Source organism: Desmodus rotundus, chromosome 4, assembly GCF_022682495.2.
Source record: "Desmodus rotundus isolate HL8 chromosome 4, HLdesRot8A.1, whole genome shotgun sequence".
NCBI lineage: Eukaryota > Metazoa > Chordata > Mammalia > Chiroptera > Phyllostomidae > Desmodus > Desmodus rotundus.
In genome coordinates, this window is record NC_071390.1 from 147364810 (window position 1) to 147388666 (window position 23857).

A 23857-nucleotide genomic window follows, 5' to 3' on the forward strand; every position below is an offset into this window, starting at 1 on the left:
ATCGTTTATAAGCACCATAGCATGAGGAAGAATATGAGTGATGAAGTCAGAAAGATCTGGGTTCAAATACCAGCTCTGTTTGTTTCCTTGCTTTGTTCCCCCTCAGAGTAAAACTAGAGGTAACAATACATCTTTTACACGTGTGTTGTGAGGACTATAAAGCTGGCATGTTTTCCTCCATGCATGTGAAAGTCTAATACTATTCACTCGGTGAATAACGGATCCCACTCCCATTCAACAGTTTTCATTAGAATTTGGTGTGTATGATTGAAATCTACCTCGTGCAAAGTCAAGTTACTTCTTAACTTGCCAAACACTAATAGGCACAGAGCATGAAAGTATACACATATATTCCAAAGTAGTATAAATGTAAAAAAAATCCAAGATCCAAAGTAGAACCACACGTAGCCTGAACTGGCAGGTCACAATTTTTTACCTCTGTATACCAACGGGATGTGACCCGATCCAGAGGACAACAGCCTGACGCAGCAGCAATACAAGAGGAGCATGCACACAACTTGCACAGCTCTCAGGTATCGTCTGCCTCCTTATGATACATATTCCCCTCTAACCTATATCCCACCCCTTAGAGCGCACCTCCAGGCCCGGGTGAGAATCACACCTTTCACAGTAATTAAGGCAAAATACTGAATTTATTTAGTTGACTTGACCAATCACACTGGATAAAAGTGTTGGTTTCATTTGCATAATGTAAAAAAATACTTTAAGTAGTAATAGTCACATACTTTACAATGTTAAAAATATATATACAAGAAAGACTCATGAAGGCATTTGATATAAAACATACACAGTATGCTATTTTAATATACAAATGCTCGGAAGAAAATAGAGTCATAGGAGGTACAAAAGTAGCATCATTAAGAATTGACAAAAGTTTCCATTTTTCATGAAGGTCACATTCTCATCCTTTGGGATGTACAGAAATTATGTGGTTTACACAGTTTTATCCACATTCAAAACGTCATGTTTTAAATGTTTTAAGCATGGCACGTACAGTACAAAATGTTTCCATAGGAACACAACAGAACCTGGCACGAGCGTCCTGCCATCAGGTGGCTCTCCACTGACCAGCGAGCCCCTTTCAAGACACTAGTTCAGCTTATTGCTACAATATTCAAGTTGTTCTATTCACCCAAAATATAGTAACTTTAATTTAAACTAGAATCTACCGACTCAGGCTCAGAGAGTTAGCATATAATATATACTGATATATACAAAACAACTATTCTGCGTTAAATGAACTTCCCATACTTAAGTTAGAATCAAGAATAGTAATTTTAGGCTAATATATTACTCTTGTAATTGGTATTTTTAAAATTTTGAACAAAGTGCACAGTGAATGAAATCACCAGAAATGATCCTTCTATGCATGCTTAACTTCCTCCCCTTCAGTCACACCACCTGAGAAATGAGAACCTTCAGCCCTGGTGGGTACCAGGGCAGCTCCACAAATCAAACACACAGGAGCCATGTGGAGTCACATTCATGAGTCATGGGAGCCCACAGTGCCAGCTGGGAAGTAGTCCAATGCACCAGACAGAGCCCCTGTGTAGAGTCAGCAGAACGAGCTTCCAGGAGATAAAAGCTGAGTCTTAATTTAGAGCAAACGATATCATCAGTCAGCCATATTCTAATGTTGGTGGACCCCGGACAAGGTTGAAATAGCCAGCCAGGGCTCCAAGGTCAATGTAGAGAGAACGCTGTCTCTTTAGCATCTCAGATTCCTCAGTGCTTCCTGTACATGAAGAATCTGAAAAGGGAAACATTGAAAAAGTAAGATAAATGACCAGGAAACATGTTCAACAGTAAAAACATGTTCCTTCTGCAAAAAAATAAAATAAAATAATAGGCTGGGCCTAATGAAACAGCATTCAAGCCCTGGTTTTACTAAAGAGCTACAGAACTGAACACCCTGTGCTAATTCACGTAATATGTCATACAGAAGAGAGTTCAAAAGAGTCAATGACAGCAAGAAATTAGCTAGAAATCCTTGTATATTTTCCAACATCCCAGATGGTTCTCTTTAAATATGGAGAAATCAGACAAGAAGCACAGAAATGCAAACAAGCATTCCAGGCTTGACATCTGGGTTTGGACCTAAATGGATTAAGAATGCCACAGATTTTAATAACAAAAGTAGAAACCCCTCCCACGCATATTCAAAGCCCTGGGAATATGTGCTGATTTTCTAAATGGGAAAGACTCATAGCGGTTTAAGCACAGGAAGACAGAAATGCAGCTTGACTTCAAACAACACTTTATCTGGGCAGCACAGTGCCTTGACGTTTCCCAGCAAGGCCTGGCGTGGCTTTTACCATAACTGCACTTCACACAACCCCCTCTTTACCAGCAACAAAACTGCTGCTCGATTTGCTTTCGAAGGCAAATGCTATTCTCCGTTACATAAAAGCAAGTCAGACACAATTCTCAATGACTGTGTTACCTACACTTACACTAAAAAATCCTGTTATAACTTGCTGGTAAATTAGTCTTTTTTTAAAATGCTTTTGCTAACATTCTTGCTGAAATTTCTCAAAGAACATAAGGCACTCAAGAAGTCCCTTTATTCTTTTTTCCAAGTGCTTTCACACTCCATCAGCGGTGTGATGTAGACAGAGAAAGAAGGGAAGCCAGGGGCAGAGCGCACAGCAGGGTGTCCGTACCTGCAATGTTCTCTGGAAGTTCCAACTCCTTCCTACTCAGCAGCCTCTTCCGCTCGAAGAGGGCAGAATCCAGACTCTGACAGCGTGGCTGGTCCTCTCTGGGGGGGTTCAGGGCCTCGTGTTTTAGCAGGTCTGCTGCCCTGGGGCGGTGATTGGGGTTCCTCTCCAGGGCAGCCTCTATCAGCTCTCTCATGCCCGGACTGCAGTCGTGGGCAATATCCTCTAATGGAGGGGCCTGTTTGTGGATCTATCAACAAACCAGCCCTCTTAGTACATGTAAACATCAGTACATGAAACCACCCGCTCGAGAGGAAAGGTACTCTGCTAACACAAACTGGAAACTCACTGGTCTCCCACCTCATGTCCTGCAGCAAATACAGTTCATACCCTGACACAAGTTACCCTTTAATTTCCTAAAAGCGCTAAGTGAAACCCATCTTTTGGTTCAGTGGAGAGGTGCATGCTAGGTTTGAATAAACACTGACAGCTTTATGTCTCAACAGTGGCCCATCGGTCACCATGCCGTCACGAGGAAGTACCCGTTCCTGAGTCTCCCAACAATAAAACGGGAGTTGCATGTTTCACTATGGGCCAAGCTGGTGTGGGGATCTATAACCTAATACTTTTTTTTAAGTGTTCAAAGAACATATACAACTGCTTTGGCTCAAAGATTTATGCTACTCTGAGGCTACTAAGTGGCATGTTATTATTACATGTCTTAACAGAATAGCATATCATCAATGCCCAACGTACATTTTAGTGAGTTCCCACTAAACTAGCAATGCCTTCTTTGTGAGAATGAGGCTTCCTCCCTGCGGGGAGAACTTTCGGCTGCTTCTCATGGGTCACGAGTTCACCACCATTGCTCTCAAGAAAAGAGAGTGGCTTTCCTGAGCAGGTGGAATCCCGCCCCCTTAGTCCTGGGGGACCCCCACTTACTATGTACAGGTAGGAGGGGTAGGCTGAGCGAGGGTAGCGCTTCACCCAGGGCGGGGTGCCCGTCTGCATGTGGATGAGCGTGGCCCCCAGGCTGTAGATGTCTGCCTTGGTTGAATGGCCCCGGCACAGGATCACTTCTGGGCTCATGTAAATCTGAAAAAGGAGCAGGAAACATCAGTTTGACTGCCCTCTTTGTCTGAGTCTCCCCAATCCAGTTCTGGAAGCTGGCTCGTCCACTGGAACCATATTTATTGCACCTTCATCCTTCAGGGGGGCACCATTGCAGTGTTCCTGTAAGCTGAGGAGGGTAGCGGACAGCCACCTGGGGTCCCCGCTCATCAAAGTTCTGCAAGGCACTGATGCATGTTTAATGTTTCTGCTAAAACACCGCTTCCTCCCATATTTAAATGGACACCACAAATATTCTTCACTTCCTGTTTGTCACTAAACTGCCAAACCTCTAATTACCTGCAGTAATAAAAGGTGGCAGAACTCCACATGGTATTAACACTGATCGCTTGAAAGAGAAGAACTTTAAAAGGTGAAATGTTGTAAAAGTGATCCTAATTAGTCATTTCTATGAACTAGTTATTTCTACCTTCCATGCAGCCCAGTGACTAAACATTCAAGGCCGTGTTAATACTATGTCAGTTCAATTTGGTTTCAGGAGTCTCTGCCTGGAAAGCAGGGCTAGATTTAGAAATAGTTTCTCTAAGGAGTGTTTGTTTCTATACTTAAAAAAGAAAGAGAAAAAGAGAGCAAACCCTGGTGCCCAATGACCTGTATTTATGGCTGGCCCAGACATATCTTAATTAACAATATTTCACTTTAAGAAATTATATATTGTCTGTTATGGGACTAATGAGAAGGGGTAAGTGTTCCCAGAATACATTTCAGAGTGAAAAAGTAAAGAACTGGCTTACAGAAACTGGGGAAATTGCCCGGTTTCCCCGTCTAAACCCTGCTCGACTACTTCCTACAACACACTTCTGGGCTGGCTCTGGCACTCTTTCTCTCTCTCTCTCTCTCTCAGCAAACTGGCCAAACCAATCTTCTTGTTCTCAAACTTCCCCTGAAGCAGAAACAGGCCCTGAAGGACTTTCTTACTCAACACTATCACAAAGTAATGCTGTGGCAGGATTAACTGTCAGCAGGGGTGTCCCCCCGCCCCTGACCCCCCAACAGAAGGGTCAGGAGAAGTGTTTGCTGTTGGTGGAACCCACGGCAGTGGTGTAGTGGGCCTCTACAGGCTCTATAAGACTAACATTTGGGTACAGAAGTGTCCTGTCCACCCGGTGATCTGGCTGCTGCCCCTCAGCCAGATCGCCTAGAGCTGCAGGGCCCAGTGGCTCAGAGGTCCTGCTTCCTCAAGTTCTGCAAGAGCCAGGGCAGCAGGGCATAGAGCCCGCGGACTCTGCAGGCTGGCTGACGGATGGCACAGAGATCAGGCCGAGGCTCTGAGAGTGGCACACCCTCAGGCATGGGCACTGGCACGGGGAACCTGGGTGTCACGACAGGGGTCAAGGCCCTCGCCGATCAGCACATTTATTAGAAAGGGGAGGAGACTGTGTGTGTATGTGTGTCCATTCGTAAGATGATTACATGTGAACTGACATAAAGACCAAGCATTGAATCAGAAGAATATAAAAACTTTTTAAAAAGGACCATGCTATAACAGTGATTCTAATTAGCTATCTACATTAATTATTCTTTCTCTGCACCATATTGTTTCTATTGAGAAACAATAGATTAAATATATACCAGATTAACCCTGTATACAGGGGTGGACAAAAGTAAGTTTACAGCTGTAATACTAATAAATAATAATTAATAAATAATACAAGAATAGACTCTGTGTTTCAAGTGCTCGAAACTATAAACCTACTTTTGCCCACTCCCTGTATGTATTATGTGGTTGCAATATAATGTTCTGAATGTAAATGCTGGGAGAGAGAGAGAGAGATACCCAACACAGGCGACTAGTGTCTGCACTGATGAGCTATATTGCAGGGACCAAAAATCATCTACAGCTATGAAGTAGTCAAGTGAGTAAGTTCTAACAGAAAGCAAATCCGCACGGTTGACTTTGACTCACTATATCTTATTGGGTCTTTAAGTTTGAGAAAAACAAGCTTGCTGATAACTGTCCACTGGTGACTTCATGACCTTGCTCATGATCAAATTTCAGCTCCTGAGTACCACACAGATAGTAAACACAGGCTGATTTAGAAGAGTTTACAACTATAAACGCTAAACACCAAAGCTAACTGAAGCAACTTACATTTGGTAAAAATAAGCAAATTCACAAACTATGCAAGATTAGTAAGATTATCTCATGCTCGAGCACACATTCTTTCTGTGCTAGAGAATCCCAGAAAGGGCATGCCTTCCTCCAGACATTGCAAAATGTCCAATTTGATCATTCTGCCAGGAAGAAAAAGGTATTTTCCATTTTTAATACCGTAAGTAGTTTGTTTCTCAAGCTGGCTCCAGGAACAATGATAAAGTGTCACATATCTGAACTTCTGACTAATGCCAAAATATGCTAAACATTTTCAAAAAAAAAAAAAAAAGTCATCAGCATTGATTCTTACTAGATTTTGTGCTTTGGTGAAGTATTCTTAAGATCCTGGACTAAAGCATTTAAAAAAAAAGTCTACAGTTTTCTCTTCTGAATATTATTCTGCTCAAAGATGACTATCAAGAATCCTCTGTCAAGTATTTTGCAGAATAACTTCAGTAATATCAGCAAAAAAAGGCTTTCTTCTGCTGCCCAGGACAATCTTTGCTTTCTAAGAGTTAAGAAAAGGCTTACAGCCCTGACCAGTGTGGCTCAGGTTGGGCAACATCGCGCAAAGTGAATCGCTGCTGGTTTGATTCCTGGTCAGGCACATGCCTGGGTTGTGGGCCTGGTCCCTAGTTGGGGCACATGAGACGCAACCAACCAATGTTTCTCTCCCTCTCTTTCTCCCTCCCTTTCCCTCTCTCTAAAAATAAATAAAGTCTTAAAAAGAAAAATAGAAAAGGCCTGCATAATCTTATTTTGAAATGAAGCTTTTTTTTTTGCATTGCAGTTGAATTCAGTGCAATTGATACATCCACCTGCTAGGCTAAGGGTTGATATTAGGCTGAACACTAAGACTGACCTGGTAATCTTGAGGCAAATTCCCTTCCCTCCATGATCTGGGGGCGCTTCCAGTAGAGAGAAGGGCATGGGGCTAGGAGGCTGATAGTTAAGCACCCATGACAGTGGAATGAGCGAGGGAGGCAGCTGATACACCTATTTACCTTCCCCATTGTATCCCCCATTGTCCATTGGAGCCAACTGTGAACTAAACTGTTGCTCTGTTAACAATTCTGGCAAATTTAACACAGCTCCTTCCACCAAACAATTAGGACTACTGAAGTCCCACCAGGGGCATGATCCTCGCAGGCCTTGTCCTGTGTATGGCAGCCTGCCAGCTAGCAGAAGCTCAGCAGACACTCGCCACATGAATCAACTTCTCAGCTTAATAATGTGGATGTTAAATTGATTTTTTTTCTGAAAACCTGGGAATGTATTTCCCTGAACCTAATTTAGATTCAGGAAAGTTTTGTTTTGGTTTTGCTTTATTTTGCTTCCCAAATATAAGTATTACAACCAGTTCACATCTTCAATAAAATTTATTTATGCTATAATACACTTGAGGTTTATTATAAGATCCCTAGGATTAAAGACAGGCCTAAAATGTTGTCAGGTATCAATAAATATTATTAACAACCATGAAAATTGTGGCTGTAAATGAACCAAAACAGTAATATTAGATACACTAAAAACATACACATTAGTTATATTAAAAATGTATACAGTGGTTAGATCTTAGACTTCAGACTCAGAAAAAACTGAGGCTATAGCTAGAACTAGCTGAGAAGCTATGGGCACTTTATTTTAAACTCTTCAGTCTCGTTTGCTTATTGTTAAGCGGGAATCATAATAGTACTTGCCTATGATAATAGTATTTACCAATGAGAGGGTTGTGGTGAGGACCAAAAAACATAATCACTTACAGCACTAAAGCTAGCACTTGGCATGGAGCAAGTACTCGTTAAATATGTTCCAACGATAATAAAAATTTCCTGCGATGGTTTTTCTCCCCTTCTTCGTCCTTTCTGCAGTAATGCTAGAACATTTTTTATTTTTACGCTGTAAGATATCGACCATTCTTATGGGAATATAATTATACCTCTGTGCCACGGAGGTCCTTAGGAAAATAGATGTCTTCAGTCATTTGAACGCTTAGGCCAAAATCCACCAAAACAGCTTTTGTAGACATGAAAACAATGTTGCTAGCTGTAAAGAGAAGAACATTTTTAGTATAAAATTGCCTACATACACATAAATAAAATCAAAATACTATCTGAAACAGCAAGTCCCAAATCAGAATAGATTGAGAAGCTTTCCCTACTGAAATGGCTGCAATATAGTCAAAAGCGGCGGCTGAGAGTGTAGGTGAAATCACTTCAGCTCTGTCAAGAATTCAGCCAAGGTGGACATAAATGACTGTAGTCCTTATCAATGTTCAAGATACAACAGCCAAGACTTGGAAACTACCTAAGTGTCCACTGATGGAAAAATGGATAAGGAAAATGTGTGTGTGCGTGTGTGTGCGTGATGGAATATTATTGAGCCATTAAAAAGGAGGGAATCTTACCATTTGTGATAACCTAGATGGAACTTGAGGGCATTGTGATAAGTGAAATAAGTCAGACAGAGAAAGACAAACACTGTAATCTCACTTCTACGTGGAATCTAAAAAATCCCAACTCATAAAAACAGAACAGACTGGTGGTTGCCAGAGCCAGTGGGTGGGGAAAACAGGTGAATGTGGTCAAAGGGGAAAAACTGCAGTTATAACATGAATAAGTTCTGGGGATGTCACACACAGCATCGTGACTACAGTTAACAATACCGTATTGTACATCGGAAAGTTGCTACAAGAGTGAACTTTAAAAGTTCTCACCACCAAAAACAAATTGTAACTATGTAAGATGATGAACATTAGTTAGCTAACCTAATTGTGGTAATCATTTTGCAATATATACATATATCAAATCATTACACTGTATACCTTAAACTTACACAGTGCAATATGTCAATTATATCTCAAGCTAGAAAAAAACACAATAATGACCAAGAGCTTGAGTTTCAAATTCTATGACATAAGCATATTATCAAGCCACTTTCTAAAACAAAAAAAGTAAAATAGCCATTTTTTTCAGTGAAAGTTTTGCTAGTCCAGTTGATCTTTAAGGGTCCACAGCGGGTTTCTCTTGCACATTGCCTCATTGCTTCCTCCTAGAAAGCGGCCAGTGAAGGCTTGTGGAATAAACTATCGCCAAATTGATGTTCAAAATTTAAAAGCTATTTGTTTCTCAGAAAGATGTGGATGTGTGTAAGTGTAAATAAATTTGTATTTTAAAAGCCATAAAGGCATAGGCAGCATTTCATAGAAGTGTGGCTCTAATCTTTCCCACCACTGGACAGACACCCTTCCTTATGACGCTGAAAGTTCCAGTGCCCCTCTTGATTCTAAACGGTGTTTCAAAAGCACAGAGGAGGATAGTGCCAAGTGCTCCAAGGGAGCCATGCTCCCTGCCACTGAAATAAAAGGGTCTTTAGACTGAAGGAAAGCACCCATTTGCCTCCTGTCTAACTAGTCACTTTAAGCCAGAAAGGTACATATCCAAAGATAACTCACGTTTAATATCATGGTGAATCACTTTCTTTGAGTGTAGAAAATCAAGTCCCTTGAGAACATGCTTTGTCACCCAAATAATTTCAAATTCTCTCATTGGTCCACAGCTCTCCAGTTTCTCCAGAACAGACCCGCCCTCGCCTGCTTCCATAAAGAGATGGACAGTTTCACCCCATAGGACGGCGCCATATAACTCAGCGATGTTCTCGTGCCGAAAACAAGCTTGGATTTCCACGTCGGATGGCTTAAATTGATCTACTGGAATCTAAAACACAAAAATCCCAGTAAGATTCTACACAACCCCAGGTCAATGCAGGTTCCACACCCACGGATATGGAGGGCCAACTAAAAGGGATATAAGTCTGAAGACTTTGGTATCGTTGGGGTTTCCTGGAACCACTACCCCTTAGAGACCAGAAGGTGACTGTAATTTAGGTCAACCCACAAAATAGGAGACAAATAAATGCCCTCAAGGTGCCCTGATCTGTGTAAGATTGTACTGCCTTGTTGAAATCATGTTGACTTGAGATGAGCCTTTACATTATGTCAGCTTTACATAAACAATTCAAAATAAGAAAATTAAAAACCAAAAGGAGTATAAATTATTACTTTCATTTAGAGTATAGAAATCCAACCAGAGAATCATTTATGATTGAATCAAAAAAGATAGTTTCTTATCTAGTATAGATGTAGTTTCTAAAACACTTAGATTTTAGGTCATTTTTCAGTATTTCTTGTCATAAAATAATGTCTTTGATCCCACAGCTCATGCTCTAACAAAATGCATTTAAAATAAGCACTTGGCCCTGACTGGTGTGGCTCAGTTGGTTGAAGCATTGTCCTGTAAACCGAAGGGTCACGGGTTTGATTCCTAGTCAGGACACTTGTCTAGGCTGCAGGCTCGGTCCCCGGTTGGGGAGTGTATGAGAGGTAACAGATTGATGTTTCCCCTCTCCTATCAATGTTTCTCTTTTTCTCCTTCTTTTCTCCTCTCTCTGTAATCAATAAGCATGCCCTTAGATGAGGGGGAAAAGAAGTTATTCATAAAGAAATAAGTAAATTTTTCAGTGTAGATAGATATGAAATGCCTCCAGAATACAGGCTAGATGAAAAAAGCAAGATGAAGATGTACATATATTATTTTCCCATTTGCAAAAAAAAAAAAAAAAAGAAAACTTAAACTGTGTGTCCACAAAGACTTTCTGGAAGGATACATAAGAATCTATTAATAGTAGCTCCCTCAAGAAAAGGGATCTCATTCTTCAGCCTACTCTCTTTTGAATCTGTTTGGGGTTGGTAATCCCATATTTTTCTTTTTTAAGAAAAAATATAGCTTAAAAATTAAATATAAGTACTTTAAAATATTTATAAGTATAAACATTTACATTTATAAAAATATAAACATAAATACAAGCTATTTCCCCATGCCTTTCATGAGGAAAATGAAACATGGGACACTTTGGTTCTAAGAGCTTTGTAGAACGTCACCAGGTTTTTTAAAAGAACTTGAACATGTCCCCTCTAAATGCAAGCTTCACGTGGCTTATCATGATACCTGTTCTTTTTCTTCTAATACCAGAGAGTCCACCAAATTTTTATGAAGGAACAAATGAGGCCAACATATCGTCAATCTTTTAAATTGACCACAGGGAGTGAGATGATATTCAACAATTATTTTTATTTTATTTTTGTTAAATCAAGTGAGTTTACTGCACTTAAAAATGTTTTAAAGTAAAACAGACGTACATAAAAGTGTAACACTGGTTAAGTATCAAACTCAATGAATTATCAGCCGAGCACACCCATGTAACCATCATCTAGAAGATGAAGCAGAACTCTCCAGGCACCCAGAGACCCCTGCAGACCCCTTCCAGTCCCCGGGAGCCCACTAACCTGTGTTCCGACAGCATGGATTTCGTAAGCCTGGTTTTGGCCTTTCTATAAGTAGAATCTCATACTGCAGATCTTATTTTGTGTCTGGCTGTTTTAGTTCAACATATGATTAGGACATTCGTCTACATTATTGTTATTGTAAGTCATTTATTTTCTTGAGACTATTACAAATAGTGCTGCCGTGGATACTCTAGTCTGTAGCTTTGACAGCCACGTGTGCAATGATGGGTTAATAAGAAGAGATGGGATCTTTTCAAGAATCGGTCTCTTTAAATTCCACCCTTTTCCAGTTTCTGCTTCCCTGCAGGCCCCTCCCTGGTGGGTAGGACTAAAGGAGCAGCAACTGCTTTGCTCCTACAGGAACACGCTCTTCCGTTCCCACCACAAGAGGCGTGACAGAGAGATGACGTTATCCAAACCGGTGCTAAATTAGCCAGCCCTTTCTTTTTTTTTTATCATAGCAAACTAGATTAAAATCAATGATGTACTGTGCCAGATTTAGGGGCTGAACGGCTCCAGGTAGCAAGCAAACCCATCAAACACAGATGCTTTTGGATGGGGCAGCCTTAGACAAGATCCAGTCAAAGGCTACCAAGTTTTGAGTAATGCGAACAAACAAAGCAATGCCACAATCCCAAACACGCAGTGCGCGCTGTCTGGTTACAGAGTACATACCAGTTTACATGCCATTCTTTTCTTAGTCTTTATATCTTGTGCTAAGTACACTTTCCCAAAGGCCCCCCGAGGAATGAAATCGGAGCCAATATTCCTGTAAGTCAGCTTCCAGGGGACGAGGAGAACGTCAGAGTCTATCTGATAGCGTCCGTTTTGGGGAGTGATTACCTACAACAAATAAAAATGCAGGAGAGTGAGAACCCCAGCAAAGTCCTTTTCTAAGACACACCCTCCAAAAACTGGTTACTTTAGATTGCATTCCTCCACGCAGTGTTTGAAATTAGTGTCGCCGTGTGTGATCCTAACAGTGTGCAGGGACTATATTTAGTTTCGGCAAGGCAGAGAAAGCCTGTAACAGAAACGTGTCCATCCCTGGTCGGACCTGATCAGATTTCCTCCTACTCAGGAGCCATTAATCGCCAAGTAGAACTTAAAAATGATTTACCTAAGGGAGCGTGACTACTGTGACCAAGAGGCCGAAAATAAGGATTGCATAAATATAAACTGTGCCTTCAAGGTGACTTGCTTCCAATTAGACTGTGCTAACCTGTTAGGCCACATAGCTATTACTCACACATGATGCATCCAGAGAGAGTGTGGAAATAGACTGATGATCGTGGAGGATTCTGAAAAACAAGGTGTTATGCCAGAGCTATGAGTTGACGGTGCTACCTAAATAAAGTAAGGGCAGAATCATTTCTCATCTACTTACTCACTTAATATTTATCGAGTGCATAACATGTGCCAGGCACTGTGTTTGGTGCTGGGGAGGCAGCTATGCCTAAGAGACAGATGTCCTCTGACCTCCAAGAGTTCGTGAGCCAGCACTCAGAACAAGAGATTTCAAAACCAGTCCACTCCAAAACCAAGAGATGTAATGTATTCTGATGGCAGTGTGGGTTACAAGCGGCTGCATTTAAGATCTGTGTATTTTACTGCATAGAAGGTCTATCTCAAGTTTTAAAGAGTAAAATATTAAACAGAGAAATAATTAAAATCAAAACAAATTAATAAGGTAGTCCACAAGAGATATGACGTGGAATACACGCCTAAAAATGTTTTAAGTGTTTTTCCAAGGGATGAAGTGTCTCAAAAACACAAGCGTTTCCTCAGTGTAACTAGATTATGAATTCGGAAATTATGGAACTACCAGAGCAGCATTCCGTCACCTCCAGTACAGATAAAGCGAAAGGGGACCGCAGAGCACACGGGGACAAAACGGACACCTGGTCCACGCACAGACACAGGGGGCTCCTCACAGGCCTCTGCTCCGGGAACGCTTCTACCAACCGGAAGGGTTATTCACTCAGTCTCCACGACTGCTAATCTTAGGGACACACTCCACAAACAGATGTGTTCACCATTAGTCAGGGCATGAAACAGAGTAACTCCAATACTTAGAAATATGGAGTCACTTCATTGAAGAATGAAATACTTCCTGAGCACTGCCTCTGTGTGGGCTCCTGCACAGAGCCTCGGAGGGCAAATGACTAAGGACAGACCACAGACTTAACTTGTTCGAAACATGACCTCCTTTCGAGAAGTGTGTCACCTCAAGTTACTGGAGGCCTTTTTCCAGACAAGAACGTGATGATCCTAGTCCCCTTCCACATTCAGACAGAACCATGCTCACTGCATTCAACTGTACTCGATTATTACCTTTCTTTTTTTTTTAAGATACAGATATATAATTTACATGTAAAATAGTTTCTTACTTGCCTTTCTTGTTATTACATATTTACAGATCCAATTTCACCGTAGCCTCTCAATCGTCCACTTCAGTGTTTAACTCACTGCCATGAAAGCTTTACTTTTGTTTAACCGAAGTTGGTTATAATCCAATTTGACCCATGTCCTCTTATTCTGTCTAAGAGGATGAAGCATATAATAGCAGCCACATAACGAGTGCTAATTATCGACCAGGCACTACACTCAATACTTTGCACACTATCTCACCGAAGTCCCACAACAGTCCTATGCCGCGCTATTTTTATCTCCTTTTTACAGGTGAGAAAACTGGCTTCAGAGGTTAAGTAACTCACGAGTCAGTGACAGAGTCAGGATTCAAACTCAGAGCTGTCTGACCCCAAAGCCACCACTCCTGTCCTTTGGATAAGAGCCTTTTATCTTCCGGGAAGCTATAATTAAAGCTAAGCCATGACCCAAACCAGTTATTAAAAGCCTATGTTTACATGTCACCGAGCACACCTTAGCCTTCTCCTCTCTGGATCAAGTCCTGCAAGGGCCTTCACCCCTATTTCTCAGTCTGCCCCAGTCAGGGCGTCCCCTCCCCGAATGCCCCCTAAGGTGTCCACGGCCACCTCTGAGGAAGGGCCCCAGTGTGCAGGGTGACGGGCCGCTCTGCAGTTCTGCACAGCCCCTGGTTTTCCCCTCGCCGTGGACCTTCCCTATTTGGGTTTGAGATATTTTTGTTTTCCCCCTTCTTCTTCTTCTTTCTAGGGGCCCTACCAAATAATCTTGTGGATCTCCATGCTGCTTGTTTCTGCCAATTCTTCAACTGCAAGTGCAGACGTGATAAGCTTTTGACTTCCTCATCCAGGTCACTGGCACAGGTATTGGACAATACTGCGCCAGGAGCAGCACTTCAGAAAAATCCTTAGGTATTTCAGTGAAAATAAACTTCATAAGAGACCCATGTGATGTGGCTGCTATGAAATGGATGAGCCTGCAGGCTCCATGAAAAGGAGCCAATGACCTAGAACAGAGGCACAGCTGGCCCTGTCTCACTCTGCTGGTCACGCCACAAATGGCCCTCCGCACTCGTGTTCTGGCCTAGGAGACAGGCACTGCACAGGCCTGCACGCAGAGGGAGCCTGGATGATGGGGTCAGCTGACACGACAATACCCAAGAGGTAGCAGCCACAATGAGACGTGTTTGTGAAAGAGGAGAGAAGATGTGGGGAACAGGCGATTTTCAAAATATGGCCAGGACTGTCACGAGGAAGGTGAGCAACAATTACCTACAACAAATACCGCAACGGTTTGTGTTCTTTCAACACTCACTCTGTGTAAACAGGTCACGTGTCTTCATCATTCGTTCTAACAACAACTATGGAGTAAGTGCTGCCATGTTCCCCATTTTCCAGATGAGTAAACTGAGGCACAGAGGGGTGTGCTAACTAGCTCAAGGTCACGCAGCTAATCCATTTCAGAGCGAAGACACACACACAAGCAGTTTAATATGCGGGCTCACAGTCTGCCCCACTACTCATCCCATATACCTTTTGACGGCCAAAGAGTAGAAATAGGACTAAGAGGAATCAGAGATGGATTTTAGCTTTATTGAAGGGAGGAAGGACTGTCTTACAGTCTGAATCAGCCAAATATGAAATTAAATGTCCCATGACATGATTAACTCTTCATCCCAGCTCCAGCAGTTATTGGAAATGGGAAGTGGGGTGATTTCAGCATCAGACAGGAGACGGTCTGACTCGGTATCTTTAAGGTTTTTCCAGCCCTGAGAAGCCGGGACCCCTGACTAGCCCCCGAGGAACAGCACACAGCATCTCACACCCGCGACCGGGAGGGAGCCCTGTGGGCCCGTCGGCCCCTCATACCGTCACCGAGTCAAGTGTTTGGAACCCATTTCTGGTCATTCACCCCAGATCGGGTTATGAATTATCTAGATTATCAATAACCTGAAAAGCACTCTTATACAAAGCAACCCCAGTGTTAGTCTCCTAAAGTTTCCTCCCTGGGTCCTGCTGGAGGTTGGCGGAATCTTTATGAAATATTTTTAGGAAAAGAGAATACACCTGCACACACACGTGGACCATCTTTTAACATGGCTGTGCTTCAGGATATTTTTGTAATTCCTGCTCCTCCACCCTAGTTAACTAATTACCGCCACAGGCGCTGCGGTGCTCGGTCGCCTGAACATTCCATGTTTCCACGCCTCTAGGCCTTTGCACATGCTCTTCTCTTCAGCTGGAACACTCTGCTCCCCACCCCTTCATCTGGCTGACTCTAACTCATTAACTTAGGCATCAATTCCCCTTGGAAGCCTCTCTGATTGATAATCTCCTGGCCGCCCTCCCCCCCTCCCCCCAGGGCTGTGTGAGGTACTCTGTCTGACCACCCCACAGCAATCATAGCATAGTTGTCCTGGGAAGTACCACATTGCATTGTAATTGCCTGTTTACTTGCCTCTTGCTATCGCCAGGCAGTAAGCTACCAGAAGGCACAAGCCATTCAGTACTGTATCTCCAGCATCTGGAAAAGCACTAATACACTGCGGCTGCTCCAGCTTTGTCTAGCAAATGAATGGTGAACACTTGAATGAAAGCATCTGGTCCATGCCTAGACACACTTATAGTAGATTTTGTCATGGAACCAAGCTGTTTGGTAGACAATTAGCTGTCATTTTGTAAAGCAGAAAGACAGAGCAGCAAATGAAGCCCAAAAGAGAAAAGTTTTGAGAGGGTATTAGGGGGAAGACCATGGGAAGAGAAAGCTTTTGACCACAGGATGGTTCCAAGGAGACCTTGATGTGAGGATGAAAGGGAGCTAAAGCAAACCCGCCTCCCGTACCATCTTGTCTCAGTCTGGCCATGATCAGGGATAGAAAGTCACGTTTCCTGTGTCACTGCTCATGAAACACAGAGCTGCGAGAGGTTGCAGCAGTCACAGGGATTGATCTGACCCTTACGGGCAGTGACAGGAAGGCCAACCACGGCCCCAGAGCCATCCCACACTGGGCTGGTTTTCCCAGTGAAGCACGGTCTACGTTCCTATGGATTTTAAGACTCTCCTGCTATTCTGTTTTGTTTTTAAGTCTTCTTGCTTTATATTTTACATTCTTGATCATTTTTAAAATAAAACATCTTTTTAAAGTTTCAAGATCCCTGCCTTATAATTGAGTTAGCCAAAAAGTTTGTTTATTTTTTTCCGTACGATGGCTCTAGTAGTGCTTAGTTGTCTTTAACTTCATTCAAAACAACTGTTAGATTCTATTGTGACAGTTGTCATATCAGCATGCGTTTTTAAAAAACTTATCAAAATTGGTGAACTTTTGTGTACCCACTTTAACACTGAAGATGGAAGAAAATAATCAACATTTTCCAAGTATTATGCTTTATTATTTCAAGAAAGGTAAAACCACACTGAAATGCAAAAAATATCTGTGCAATGTATGGAGAAGGTGCTTTGCAAAGTTTCTTGGTACTATGGCCGTTTTAGCCAAAAACACTCTTTGCTGTGGGGCTGTCTTATGCATTGGTAGAGGTCTAGCAGCCCCCCTGGCCATTACGCACTAGAAGTCAATAGTGGGAGATAGCAACATACCCAAATATCCAAATCAACAGAGTTATTGATGAAAATGAAAAATGTGTCTTTCGGTTTGAGAAAAAAACTAAATGGACATCTTGGCCAACCCAATATATGTCCTATTCTTCAATTTCCTCTGAGTCGCGGATTTCTTCATTTACAGGGCACAGAACCAATGACAGGACCTGACCCTACACTTAGCTCATCTAGAATTTTCACTTTCTTTAAAGGTCTTAATTTCTCTCCTTTTCCAAATTAGCTTTTTTTTTTTTTAAACTCCCAAACCTTCAGGAAGCTATTTCTTTGTACTCGTTACAAGTTTCCTAAATTCCTTCTGTGCATTCCCAGTGAAGGTCTATGTCCCATCTCTCACCAGTCTGAGGGGCCAGAGGAAACATACCTAAGTCTCTACATATTTATAAACTAGAGTAATTTGTTTATTCTGCATGTTTTCCCTTAAAATGTCCATTTTGACAAATGTTAAAAAAAAGAAATATGTAACCAATTATGTTCGTCATTATAGACATATATATGTAATTTTGAACTGGAGTTCTTTAGCTGTATTTTAACTAAGAAAATCAGGTGTTGCTTCTAGTTTAATGATTAGCTGCAGTAATATTCTCAATGTAAAGTACTTCATCAACTATTAAATACAACCTGGTACACCAGACCAAAATATGTCACACAACTATGCAAATTGTCATCTTCCTCCAAATGAACTACAGATGAACATAACTGGCTTCTAATAAAATAATTCGCTACATAGCTGTCCTAAATTACTGTGTCGTTTTTAACTGAAAGAGTGTAGTATGCAAAAAACCCAAAAGAATTAAGTTCTCTGTCCAGACTCTCTACTGTTCAGCACTGACCTCCCCAATTTTGCTGTTTACTTGCATCAAAGTCAAAGGAGTCACTTTCATCGCTAAGCATGTTCTGCAAGTTACCACCTACTCCTTTGTTAATTGTTCTTTTTCAAAAATTAGATCACCCTTAGCCAACACCTACAATCACCTCTGACATACTAAGAGACCGAGAGAATGCCAGGCACACCTAAACACATCACCTGATCTACTCTTGCGGCAACAAAGTGCTGTCATAATATTTTGGATTATTTGCATACTTGAGTCTAAGCAAGTATGTCACGTGTCACCCATACTTTGTCAATTAAAGAGAGTGAATCTATAGATAGCTATTTACCACCTACACACTACATTTCCACAACAACCAAACTTAGCCAGTACTGGCATCGTGACTTCCAGATGTGACAAGAAAAAAAAGAAAAAAAACACCACCTTCAGAAATATTAATTATTCCCCCCTCAGATGAAGGATTCTCATTAAGTCTTTCTCTTCTTCCTAATTGATGAATCAGCTTTTTAATTAATTGTGAAATTAAAACACACTTCTTTTCATCCCCTTTTTGTAGAACTACTACCAACATTTCTTAATGGAACTTCTAATGAAGACTCTTTTTGTATCTTTAACACGAAGGTGATTCTTACAGATATTACATTTTAAAAAAATCATACCTGGCAGCTAGTGTAAACCGAGTTCAAATGCCTTTCTGTGCGTTAAATGAAGCTGCAGGGGTTAAGCTAAACACACAGCACTCAACCGATTGGGAAAAGACATACCATATTTAATAAAATTCCAGACTCCTGTCGTCTGTGTCCGTAAAGGCGCTTTGCGGTGTTGGATATGTGGTTCGCAAAAGCAAGCAGATCCTCCACAGTCCCGTATCTGACTGATGACAGCCAAGGCACCTCCTGGCCGCTGAGCAGCAGGGACTCCGAGCGCTCCTCGTTCTGATTGCTGTCTTGACACACGGTCACTAGACTGGGTTCGTAAACTGCCGGCTCTTCACTTGCGTAAAGATTTTCCATAATGTCTATTACATCAGACACATTCAAATGTTTAATTAATAAATCAATTTCTTCTTTATTGTCGCTTCCAGTGCTCATGTACTCCATTACTGTTGTGCTTTCCAGAGAGCCTGCAAAAGGAAACGTAAACACTATGTTCACTATATTTGTGTTGGCATTTGAAATCAGTGGGAAACTGACATAAAATGATAGGGCTTCTACATGTCTTTATTTAAAAAATGAGGTCTTTGTGTCTACAGATGTGTGAATTCAAGTTGACACTGAAGCAAGGGACCTTAGATAACCTTTAGTCCAGCTCACTCACTTCACAGAGGGGAAACCTGAGATCTAGACAGCTCACTTCTTACTCACTAAGTAGGTGGCATCAGCTATAGCCACTGAAAACAAACTTTCCCTAAGCACAAACAGCTCAGGAATCCCAGGAGCTGAGGCTCCAGGTCCTTTACAGCTTCCAACCCTGCTGCTCCCCCAAGGTGGCAACCCTCCCTGCATGGGTCTCTGTGCCTTTTATGCCTTGGGTGTTAAAGGAAAAGAACTACTTTACCACATTCAGAAGCTAACCTCACAAATAAAGTTCACCCCCTGGAGCTAGAAGCATGTAAAATGGATTTTAATTTAAGCAAATTGAGGATAATAGGTCAACTTTCAGGAATAATTCTGATGCAAATGACTTAAACAGCTAATTCAGACATGGGAAAAGACTCAAATCCCCCTTCTGCCAGCGAGGGGTATGAAAAAGGGAAAGAAGATTCATTTAACCTGTGAATCAGCTGGCCTCTCGAGACCAGAATTTTTTACTACAAGGCACACACCTCAAGGTGCCAAGAAAGTTAATTTAACATCTAGATCAATGACCCTCTAGAAGTCGTGGTCTTACAAAGAGGCCAGGAAAGCCAAATTTATCATAGGCAAGACTCAAGAAGGCCATTTAACTCTATTAGCCACTATTGTATTTCAGTTCTTACATACACATCAGGTGCTATACCTGGGGACTTGTAAATGAGAAAAAGAAGGTAAGCCAAGAGTAAAAATGATGCTCAGAATTTTAGAACAACTCTTGTCCAAAGAATTGAAGATAAAAAAATGTAAGAGACCTAAAAGAATCTGGAGGCCTGTAAGTCTTCTTAAACCCTCGTGCTCCCCAAAAGCGCGGCCTCGCTCATGTCCCAGACGCACAGGAGCACAAGCCTAACACGCCCCACACTCAGAGCGAAATCGATTGCCTGGAGCGGCAGTGCGAGGCTCCAGGAAATGTCCCACAGGCGACGCACCAATCGGCCACCCGCCTCTGAGCGCGTCTCATTTCAGAAAAGAACCACGGGATATACAGATGGCGTATTACAGAATTGTACACTTGAAACCTACATAATTTTATTAACAAATGCCATCCCAATGACCTCAATACAATTTTTAAAGATTAAATAATTTAAAAACAAAAGAAAAGAACCATACAATGTTGTGTCATCATTAACTTACTTGACATTCATTTTCTGATGTTATGTCTCAAGCTTCAGAAAAGCAATGTAGCATCCTGCGGCCTGACGCTCCATCTAGACTCACACTGCCTGGGATCAAATCTCAGCCCCTCTTTTAACGTCTGCATGACTTGGGCCAAAACACCTTAGCTGTGCACCTCAACTCCCCCCCCCCATCTGTTAAATGGAATCACAACTGCACCTACCTCCTAGGACGGCCGTGAGGGTTAAAGGAGTTCATGTGCTTTAAGCGGTGTCTGGGGCATGGTAAATAAGCTGTGTCATTTGTGAGTGCTATTATGTGCATAAAAGACACAAGGACTGAGTTAGCCACCTGGCTTTGCAGATATTGCATTAGGCCTCCTTTCTTATCTGCAAATGGGATGTGGCTACCTAGTCCCCAGCTTCTTCACAGTAAAGTGTTAAAGATTGTATCTAAAACAAAAGACAAAGAAAAAAATGGCAGAAACCTACAAAATGTTTTGATGGCTGTTATCACCACAGTTGCATTGAGAGAGAAAAGAAAGCTCCCTCTCAAAGATCTTATATACTCTTGGAGTCTGTTGAGTTATGAAAAGAATTTCTCCAGTTAAAGGAGGAGCATTCGACTTGGGTTTCATTGAGCCATTTAGTTGCAGTTTCTACTTGTAGAATTTACTGAAAAACAGAAGTTAAAACAAAAATAGCCCTATCTAGGACCCCGCTGGCTGGAAAGTTCCGAAGTGGCTGGACTTACTTATCAAATGGCTGACTTGAGAGAAAATAAAGTTCCTAACAGTGATGCGAGTCAAGAAAGAGGAGGAAAAGTCCGCGCAGTTTAGGAGTCAGTCAGGTGATCCGAAAAGGAAAGACAGGTTACAGTTTTCAAACGCTGCAGAAAGGCTCAAGTATTTATATGTAAAACCCAAGCAAGAGCTTAAAAACGCACAACCGTATACTTCGCAGTGGGGGCAGGGCAGGAGGGGGAGGGAAGCGGGCGGGAGGCCGCGAAGGAGGGCAGGGGAGGTGGAGGAGTGCATGACTGAGGCTGTCATCAGAGCCAGGCATAATTCCTTAGCAACGCGAGGCTCTTCTCACGCAAACCCGCGCTCCCGGAGCAGCCCTGATGACCAGTCCGCCCACTAAGTACCCCTGCAAAGAGCCTCAGCACTTGCAAGCCTAAATTTAGCAGACATTTAGCAGATTTCCAAGTCATTCATGATCTGTACCCACGTAGAGAAAGGGTGGATTGCGAAGGTATTCGACTTTAACAATAAAGACCCTTCCCCACACGGTTTAAAATCCTCATAAAATGCCTACTTCTTAATACAGTAGGTGACTGTGCCACTTTCAGAAATGGAGAGACGGGTAAATACAGTCAAAGTGACTTACTTCAGAAATCATCCATAAAACCAAGAGGAAATCCTATTACTAAACATTAAGGTTAAACTCTTGGCTCCACGCATCTGCGCAAACAAAAGTGAGGGTTCCTGGCAAGTGGGGTAAAAATGGCTAAGGTTACAGGCACTAGCTTCTGTCTAACAAAGGATGATCATACCCGAATTACTTCCCATTTAAACAATTTTTCAGCCAAAATACACACTGACACTCAGGGCACATCTCTTACTATAGCTTTTTGTTTACAAAAAGCCCCGGGATGATGCAGTTAGCTGTACAGAAGCACAGCCACACTGCTTCAGAACCTCCAGATGCCTCAACCATCTCATTTTCCTTATAGAACGGAGTCGTGAGGTGCCAAGTGCCCGGAGTGTTGTACACAAGTTCAGCCCATCAGAGTGGGGGCGTCTGCTGGAAGCAGATTATATTCTACTTGGCAAATACCTGAGACTTAGGCCACAGATACGTAAAGCAGCTGTACTCGTGTTTCGTTCCCTGTTCTTTTCAGGACGCCCTTTATTCTGGATCAAAATATATCTCTCCAAAAGCGAAATAGGTAGACACTGTAATGTCCCACTTAAAGGCAGCTCGTGGCCTTCCCTGTCAACTTTTGGGATAAGCTCGTGCTGCCTTCTAAACATTGTTCTCCGCCCAGAACTGGAAGAATTTCAGAGTTCTGATATCGCATTACCACCGGGAAATACCTGCGAAGGAACTTTTCGCCCCGTCATATTCTTAGCCCAAAAGCCCGGCATTCGTGTTCTGCGACACCCACCCTTTACCGGAGGGTGTGAGCATGAAATTAAGTTTCAGCGCTTCGAACTCCCCTCTGCACCGCCAACTCGCACCCCCACTCCATTCCTCCCGTTCCTCAAAGTTAAGGGAGCTTTTAAGAGTTTGTAAATGATGAAAGCGCCCGTCATTTGGCCGGAGGCAGCGGGGCCCCCAGCCTCTGAGCTGCACTCACTGGGAGTCGGCACGGAGAGTGCAGCCGTCCGGGAGGCATTCGCGGTGGACGGCGCGGTGGCACGGTCCCCGCTTCCCCGCTCAGGGTCCGGCCGGCACTGCTCGTACGCTCGGGATCCGGGAAGGAGGAGGAAGGGGGCGGAGTCGCGAGTCCACAGCGCGTGAGACCCTTGCGCAAGGTGCTTTCCAGCAGTGGTGGCCGCAGCCGCGACCCGCCCGGGGGACGGAAGCGCAGCCAAGCGAGAGGCCGGCACGCCCCCACCTTCTGGAGCCCCGGAATCTACCCCCTACTGGGGGCACCCTCCCTCTCAGCACGAGAGGTGGGGTATCAGGGAGAGCTGAGACCAGAAGATATCCCCTAAGCCCCCGAATTCTGGGTTACCTGCTGCCTCCGCTTGCCCACGCAGCCTGGGCGCTCCAGCTACGGCCCCCCGACGGCCTGGCGCGCAGCGGGAGGCCGGCCCTCCAGAGCCCGGCGCGCCGCGGCACCGAGGTCCGGCGGTGGGAGAGGCTGGAGCCAGGGCGACCGGCCCCAGAGCGTGGTGCGTCGTCCAGACCCGAGCGGACTAACGAGCCCCGGCCGCCCTCGTCTGCCCCTGACTCACAGCGTCTGAGCCGGCGGAGGGGCGGCGCAGCACACGCTAGCCACCGCCTCCCCGCCTTTTCCATTTCCCCTTTCTCTCCGTAAACAGAAAGAATTGCGGGGAAGCCGAAGCCCCAGCGCAGGGAAATTCCGTCCTCCCCCCGTTTGCCCTCGGGGCTCCCGGGCGGAGCTGAAGGCGGGAGGAGGGAGGAGCTCGCTCTGAGCGCTGGAGTCGGGGATCGCCACGCCACCTAGGGGCCGGGGACAGTAGTCGAGGGCCGGGGACACCTTTGAGTTTTCCCTCGGACTTGGTGGCCGGAAAACCTGGTGGAGTTATAAAGCGCGACCGTGCCTCCGCACCC

The 23857-nt window shown here is 43.3% G+C and overlaps 1 protein-coding gene across 5 annotated transcripts; it reads right to left on the reverse strand.

The window, feature by feature from the left end:
- Positions 1–635: 635 nt before the first annotated feature.
- On the reverse strand, positions 636–23663 carry MAP3K8 (mitogen-activated protein kinase kinase kinase 8). 5 transcript variants are annotated; one of them, XM_045182983.3, is made up of 8 exons: positions 23295–23663; positions 18846–19204; positions 11927–12094; positions 9362–9623; positions 7847–7953; positions 3624–3776; positions 2685–2931; positions 636–1771 (listed from the first exon to the last, which is right to left on the reverse strand). In XM_045182983.3, exons 2-8 carry the CDS (start codon positions 19179–19181, stop codon positions 1641–1643), a joined length of 1404 nt encoding a protein of 467 aa, XP_045038918.2. In that variant the 5' UTR covers positions 19182–19204; positions 23295–23663; the 3' UTR covers positions 636–1640. The 5 variants fall into 5 exon arrangements, with proteins under 5 accessions (XP_045038918.2, XP_053779109.1, XP_045038919.2 ...); XM_053923134.2 differs by lacking the exon at positions 23295–23663 and adding an exon at positions 22914–23225; XM_045182984.3 differs by lacking the exon at positions 23295–23663 and adding an exon at positions 22722–22903.
- Between the last annotated feature and the right edge of the window lie 194 nt (positions 23664–23857).